We start from the raw sequence: 8,081 nt of genomic DNA on the forward strand, positions 1-8,081 counted from the left end.
ATATTTATCATAACCCCGGTCTCGAACTTAAAACTAAAAAGGACTTGATAAGACCTAACAAACTTAATTAGATAAAAGTCTAAAATATTACTTTTAAAAAATAATATAAATCTAATTCAATCATATAAAACTAAAATCTAACTTATAAAATAAGGATACAATTATTAATATATTATATACACTTACTAATATATTCAACAACTATTACATAAAGAAAAACAAAAAAATTCTTCTTATGTTATAAATAATAATAAAAGTTATCAAAATCATTTCGGTAAACCCATGGATCTAATTTACATTATTTTTGTCTCATCTATTTTTTCTAACACGACATCATGATTCTATATTAATATATTTGAAAATTTTATCATTTCTCTCTTTGAATCTTCCTTTATTCTATATTGACCGGCTCTTTACTTGATCTATCTAGAAGCTTCAATAATCAAGATTCCAGAATGAAACCGTTTCGTTAACCATATATGTGAGATATGATCACACGCATGAGCGAAAACTTTTTTTTTTTTTCTTACTATAAAATGTGATGAATATTAATATACAGCTAAGAAGTGAGTGGAGACATTTGGGTGTTGGGATTATTTTGAAGGGTAAAACCTAAAATCTAACTCATCAAGCATGGGCCACCAGAACCATTTTAAATAATAATTTGAGTATGTCACACGCAAGACATTTGTTTGTACCAAGAAACATGTCTTCTCCCTGTAATGTGTGAATACGAATAAGTTAATTAATCACAAATCAAGCTAACATAACATTACTCTGATAAACTATACTATATAATCATATACTTTAAATATTTATAAAAGAGGTTTGATTAACCTATTCTTATTGAATTTCTTATTCTCAATTATAATAACTACAAGATATGTGTTAAAAAAAATATAATATTTACGGATTATTACTTCTTCGAAAAATATGTGGCCAAATAAATGGAGATGGTTTCTTTAATAATAGTAAGCGATAATTTAATTTATGAAAGAACGAGAATTGTGATTAAGTCATTACTTTGAATATTATTTCTTTTATCGTGTTTGACTTATAGAGAGACAGGACAGAAACAAAAGAAAAAGAAAGAAAATATAAATAGATAAAAACTGCTTTGTCTTGTATCTATAATGTTGAAAGATTATTTTAGTTACAAGTTATATCTTTTATGGTCAACTGAAGATTAATTCATAAAGTTTAGGAAGTAGTTTGTGAATAAATTATAAATTATATCTAACAAGAGATAACATATTTAGAATTAAATTTGAAAAGACAAAATTATCCCTTTATTTAGAAGACCATGAAAGAATAATCTTGGATGTTTGGGGGAGTTTGGGTGAGTTGACTAATTTGAAGCTCTTCTTCAAGGTAGATGTGAAAGACAGATAGGGACTATTTCCTCGCCCCCACAAAATGGAAACAAAACAAAAATAATACTCCTATTAAGAAAAAAAAAATACTGGGCCTCAGTAATTAAATTACTTTATTTGCTGTAGTTAATTAATAATACCTTTTCACTTTCAGAATTCTGGGGGACAAAATAATTAATAGTATAGCTTTCGAAAAAGTGAGACAAGAAAAAGTTGTTAAATTCCATAAATACCCTTGAGAATATGGTAAGAATTTCAGAATTCTGAGATTACCGCAACGGTTGTTCAGAGTGTTTGGAAGACCGAGTCAGTGAATGGAAATTGGCAGACGAGATAGATAAGTGTCTAACAGCATGCGCAACAACCTCACACACCAGAACTTCTTTCATTATAAAATTTCCAACCACTGAGGAACTACATGGGTGGCAATGGGAAGCACAGATGGAAAATCTCCTTCCACCGCTCCTCTTCCCAATCCTCTAAGCTCCCTCCCAAGGAATTTACGTGCCCCATTTCCGGCTCCTTAATGTTCGACCCGGTTGTCGTCGCTTCGGGTCAAACCTTCGAACGTCTCGCTGTTCAAGTCTGCAAGGACCTCAACTTCTCCCCCAAGCAAGAAGACGGCACCCGACCCGATTTCTCAACGGTAATCCCTAACTTAGCCCTCAAAACCACAATCCTCAATTGGTGCGATAAATCCCGCACCCAACACCCGCCCGCACCCGATTACGCCTCCCTCGAGGGCCTCGTCAGGCAAGCAATGGTTCTTTCAGTGGAACAAAACCAACAGGAAGAACGAGAAGAACGAATTAGGGTTTCCGAAAAGGAGCTTCTCAACGCGGTCCCTGATAACCCTCCCGTCATTTTCTCACACGCCGCCACTGAGTTAAGCCCCCGAGTTAACCACTTCAACTCGGGATCCTCCTCCGAGGAATCGGTCATCATTCTGCCCAGTCCGGGAACGCCGTTACCGTTTACTGTTCGTCCAACCTGCTTCTCCTCCTCCTCCTCCTTCGAGATTGAAATTGAAAACCCTAGCGCGCCGGTTTCGGAGGAAGAGGAAAGAATATTGAAGAAATTGAAGAGCAGCGAGGTGTTTGAGCAAGAGGAAGGTGTAATCGCGCTGAGGAAGATCACGAGGAGCAAAGTGGAGGCTAGGCTCTTGCTCTGCACGCCGCGGGTGCTGCTGGCGCTGCGCGGTTTGATCGCTTCGCGGTACGGCGTTGTTCAGGTCAACGCGGTGGCGTCTCTGGTCAACCTCTCGCTGGAGAAGCAGAACAAGGTAAAGATAGTGAGGTCGGGGTTTGTACCGTTTTTAATCGATGTTTTGAAGGGGGGATTGGATGAGTCGCAGGAGCACGCTGCGGGCGCGCTTTTCAGTTTAGCGTTGGATGATGATAATAAAATGGCCATTGGCGTTCTCGGCGCGTTGCAGCCGCTGGTACACTCGCTGCGTGCCGAGTCCGATAGGACTCGGCATGACTCGGCGCTCGCGTTGTATCATCTGAGCCTGGTTCAGAGTAACCGAGTGAAGCTGGTGAAACTCGGGGTGGTACCGACGCTTTTGTCCATGGTGGTGGCGGGGAACTTGGCGAGCCGAGTGCTGCTGATTCTGTGCAACCTGGCGGTTTGCACGGAGGGGCGCACGGCGATGCTGGACGCGAACGCGGTGGAGTGTCTGGTGGGGTTGTTGAGGACGAACGAGTTGGACTCAGAGGCGACTCGGGAGAATTGCGTGGCAGCGCTGTTCGCGCTGAGTCATAGGAGCTTGAGGTTCAAAGGGTTGGCGAAGGAGGCGAGGGTTGTGGAGGTTTTGAAGGAGGTTGAAAAAACGGGAACAGAGAGGGCCAGGGAGAAGGCCAGGAAGGTGTTGCACATGTTGAGAACTGTGGGCGATGGAGGTGATGATGAAGGTGACGAATTTTACGACTCGGTCGGGTTGACGCGGAACCGTTACCGAATTGGTGCTGGCAGGAACCACAACATCCTCAACACGACCACGTTTTAGGTTTTGATTTCTTTCTGGTTTAGTTTTTCCACAATATTTGTTGGTTTAGGTTTTGTAGGAAGATGTGGTGAAAAGGATGAATAGGAAACTAGTTTACATGGTGTTGCTGGGTGTAAATCATGGAGGTGGTAAACTGGCAATCTCAAACTTATTCTGTTTTATTTTATTTTAGTTTTTAATTTTGGCTATTGTTGATGGGCGTTATATTACAATCTGTATGTAATCAGGGTTTAGGTGAATTTTGGGTTGGATATTAATGTGTACATAATTATACTCACTGTCTAGTGTCTGCTTTAATACACAGAAATGAGAAAACAGAGATCTGTAGAGTGAATTGTGAATTCACTGGATTGGTTATGTTTATATGTTAATGTATAAACTATGAGGACAAACATCTTCAGTTTCTTTTCCTCATTATGCACATGTCATTCCTTTTCAGTAGCTGTTTTCGTTTCAAAATTCAAATGGCAAAATTCATGCAAATTAGCATATGGCAAATGAAAAAGAATTTGACCAAATTAGATTTATCTGAAATTCATACCTAGGATTCTTGTCTCTGGCCAATGTTTTTCTGTTTATTAGCTAAAGCCTCTGTCTCACTAAATAATAAAAATTAATGCTTCTATATGCAAGAACCTAAACTCCTACAGTGAAAGATTGGAGCCATGGAGAGGCCAAACTCTCTAGGCCTAGCTGCTCCTCCTTAACCACCCAGGCTCGGGCTGTTTTGTCCAACTGTACTGCACATTTGGCAAGTTTCTTCGGGTTTCCTTCTAGCCAAAAATCAAAAGGTGCATGTGCTCGAAACTCCCTTCAGTGTACTAAAATTTTTGCTTTATACTACACGGTTACTTCACTTACCTTAATCCAATGTTTTGTCTGTTATTATATTAGTTTCGTTCTCTTATAAACACTCACCTTAATATTGGTATTATGCATAATAGACGTTAAACTTGATATCAAGTCATACTCCAAATGCTTGGTTTTGTTTTTAATCGAAGACCCTCCTCCTTTAGAACCTGTAGCGTGAACTTCCTTTCCCTTCAATTACTTGTATTATGCACACACCTTTGACTGGTTTGGTTAAATCTTTCAAAAAGTGTTTAAAGTATGAAGAAAATAAAAATTAAAGAGAAAGGTTAATTAAATTTATTCCTGGATTTAAAATTAACTCAAACACCTCAACTCATAAAAAGTTGAAGTTTGTACATCAGTTATAGTTTGTGAGGGAAGTTTAATGAACATATATGATTTGTGTTATTTTAATATTTATTGAGAAGCTTACCAAAGCATCCATCTTGCAATTATATATTTGATTGTCAACTGCCTCTAGACTTTTAGTTGGTTGGATTATACATTAGATTGTTACAAATTGCATAATTTGGTGATTTGATAGAGGGTTTGGTGCAATTATATTGTAAACAATGTCTTTTTAAATCATTCCAGGATAAAAATTGGTTTTTGTCCAGGGCTGTTGATGGTGATTGCAAAGAAGGATGTAGAAAATGTCGTTAGAGAAGGGAGGAAGACTTCCTTTCTTGCCTTAAACTTTCTTCTTTGAGAGAAGAGGTAAATTATGTTAAATAAAGAGTATTCAGGTTGAGGCAAAATAATCCTTTTTTAATCTCTTTGACTCACCTTGTTTTATATCTTTATCTATTACAAATTCAGAAAATTAACTGTAATTAAAATGACTGCTTGGTTCTATTGGATTGTAACTAGAGTTGAATTGTTATTGTATTTTAGTTTCTGAACATTGAATTATTGTTACTATTGTATTCAAATAAAACTTTAAGCTAAATTTTAATGTAAGAGATTAGAATTATTATTTTAACATGAGATTATTTACTGATAATTGTACAGTGACGAGTGCATTTATTTACATGGTTTTATATACAATAAAATGTTGAAATAACATGAAAATAGAAGTAGATATGGTGGGTAACATGAGTGAAGAGAGAAACGACGAAATTATAACCTTCAAAGGATTCTTAAGCCCCCTCAATAAGCTTAGTTGTAGCTGCATTAATATATCTCAAAATATCTAAGCAATATTTTTCAACTAAAAATTTATTTTTATCATCGTGCTCAATAACCCTAATTATAATACATCCTAATTAAAATATTTTTTTAGGTAAAAAAACCAATTAAGAATCCAATATTAAAGGTAAATGAGAACATATTAACACAATTTCTATTTTGGGTTTTTCCCATGGAAATAAGAACACAATAACAATGCATGAGTGTAATTTAAAGTAGTTACCCTTGTAAAATACCAAATAAACCTATTCATATTATTTAGCCTTCCTTGGACAGTTACTGTATTTTGTATTTGAAATTTAAATAAGTTACATGTCAAATCTTCTTATAATCGTTCCAAAAAACTATTCCTAGTGGTTTTGGAGTCCACGCAATTCTGTCTCCATAATAGTTGTTGTTTTCCTCTTCTTTTCGATTTGGTTTGAACTTATTCTTCCATTATCATTATCAATTGATGTCAACTATATTATTTCCTTTCTTCTTCGATCGACGTTCTAACCAGGGTTAGATAACCTGTTTTGATTACCTAACAGGAGTAAATAACCCTAAACCCTAAACCCAAAACCCTAAACCCTAAACCCAAAACCCTAAAACCTAAACCAAAACCCTAAACCATAAACCCTAAACCCTAAAACCTAAACCCAAAACTCTAAAACATAAACCCTAAACCCTAAACCCAAAACCCAAAACCCTAAATCCAAAACCCCAAACCCTAAACACTAAAGCCTACACCCTAAACACTAAACCCTAAACCTAAAACCCTAAACCCAAAACCCCCCTAAACCCTAAACCTTAAAACCTAAACCTAAAACCTTAAACCCTAAACCCCAAAACGTAAACCCAAAATCTTAAAACCTAAACCCTAAAACCTAAACCCTAAACCAAAAACCCTAAACCCTAAACTCTAAAACCTGAACCCTAAACCCTAAAACCCTAAACCCTAAACCCTAAAACCAAAACCGTAAACCCAAAACCCTAAACCCTAAACCCAAAACCTAAAACCCTAAACCTTAAACACTAAACCCTAAACCATAAACCCAAAACCCTAATACCAAAACCCTAACCCCTAAACCCTCAACCCAAAACCCTAAACCCTAAACCCATAAACCTAAATCCTAAACCCTAAAGCCATAACCTTAAACCCTAAACCCTAAAACGTAAACCCAAAACCCTAAACCCTAAACCCAAAACCCTAAACCCTAAACCCTAAACCCTTAACCCTAAACTCTATAACCTGAACCTTAAACCCTAAATCCAAAACCGTTAAATCTAAACCCTAAACCCAAAACCCTAAATCCTAAACCCAAAACCTTAAACCCTAAACCCTAAAACGTAAACCTAAAACCCTAAAACCTAAACCCTAAGCCCAAAACACTAAACCTTAAACCCTAAACCCTAAACCCTTAACCCTAAACCCAAAACCCAAAACCCAAAACCCTAAACCTAAAACCCTAAACCCGAAAACCTAAACCCTAAACCCTAAATCCTACACCCTAAACCGTAAACCTAAACCCTAAACCCAAACCCTAAACCCAAAACCTTAAACCCTAAACCCTAAAACCAAAACCCAAAACCCAAAACCTTAAACCCTAAACCCAAAACCCTAAAACCTAAACCCAAAACCCTAAACCCTAAAACCTAAACCCAAAACCCTAAACCCTAAAACCTAAACCCTAAGCCCTAAATCATAAACCCAAAACCCAAAACCCAAAACCCTAAACCCAAAATCCAAAACCCCAAACCCTAAACACTAGACCCTAAACCCTACACCCTACACCTTACACCCTAAACCCTAAACCCTAAACCCTAAACCTCAAACCTTAAACCCTAAACCCTAAACCTTAAAACCTAAACCTAAAACCCCTAACCCTAAATCCTAAAACGTAAACCCAAAATTCTAAAACCTAATCCCTAAAACCTAAACCCTAAACCAAAAACACTAAACTCTAAACCCTAAACCCTAAACCCTAAAACGTAAACCTAAAACCCTAAAACCTAAACCCTAAACCCAAAACACTAAACCATTAACCCTAAACCCTAAACCCTAAACCCTCAACCTTAAACCCAAAACCCTAAACCCTACACCATAAACCCTAAACCTAAACCCTAAACCCTAAACCCAAAACCTTAAAATCTAAACCCTAAAACCAACACCTAAACCCAAAACCCAAAACTCTAAACCCTAAACCCAAAACCCAAAACCCAAAACCTTAAACCCAAAACCCTAAAACCTAAACCAAAAACCCTAAACCCTCACTATAAGAAATCGATGTATTACCGGCGGAATATTACCGGCGGACTATAGGCCTTTGGTAAATTATATTTACCGAAGGATTTTCCGAAGGCCTTTAGCACAAGAGTTTATCGAAGGAATTTGGCCTTCGGTACTTCGCATGGGACATTACCGAAGGAATTTGACCTTCGGTAAGTGGTTGGTGTATTACAAAGTAGGATTTTTCCCTCTCCTCTTTTCACGAAAGTGTTTTACCCCCAATATTCAGATACTCCCAACTCTCTCTGCACACTGTTCCAAGAACGTCCTTCGGCCTCATTTCGTGTCTTCGTTGTTCGGCGGCCATTCCAAGAACGTCCTTAGAGTCGTCTTCTCGGAGGGTCTTGGGTGTTGGCTGTCAGTGTTCACCTCGTTAGCTTTCGGTGTT

At 37.4% G+C, this 8,081-nt stretch overlaps 1 protein-coding gene across 4 annotated transcripts; it reads left to right on the forward strand.

Annotated features, from left to right (window-relative positions):
• The first annotated feature begins 1,558 nt into the window (after nucleotides 1-1,558).
• On the forward strand, nucleotides 1,559-4,991 carry LOC106759193 (U-box domain-containing protein 38). 4 transcript variants are annotated; one of them, XM_014642233.2, is made up of 3 exons: nucleotides 1,560-3,381; nucleotides 4,015-4,172; nucleotides 4,828-4,991. In XM_014642233.2, the coding sequence occupies exon 1, from the start codon at nucleotides 1,792-1,794 to the stop codon at nucleotides 3,379-3,381; it is 1,590 nt and encodes a 529-aa protein (XP_014497719.1). In that variant the 5' UTR covers nucleotides 1,560-1,791; the 3' UTR covers nucleotides 4,015-4,172; nucleotides 4,828-4,991. The 4 variants fall into 4 exon arrangements, with proteins under 4 accessions (XP_014497720.1, XP_014497721.1, XP_014497719.1 ...); XM_022779927.1 differs by having other exon boundaries at nucleotides 4,851-4,991; XM_014642234.2 differs by lacking the exon at nucleotides 4,015-4,172 and having other exon boundaries at nucleotides 1,559-3,381.
• The last annotated feature ends 3,090 nt before the right edge of the window (nucleotides 4,992-8,081 follow it).

This window comes from Vigna radiata, chromosome 4 (assembly GCF_000741045.1).
Source record: "Vigna radiata var. radiata cultivar VC1973A chromosome 4, Vradiata_ver6, whole genome shotgun sequence".
NCBI lineage: Eukaryota > Viridiplantae > Streptophyta > Magnoliopsida > Fabales > Fabaceae > Vigna > Vigna radiata.

What these genes read in the sequence shown, in the direction of transcription:
- LOC106759193 (XM_014642234.2), top strand. Translation starts at nt 1,792, where the DNA reads ATGGGTGGCAATGGGAAGCACAGATGGAAAATCTCCTTCCACCGCTCC.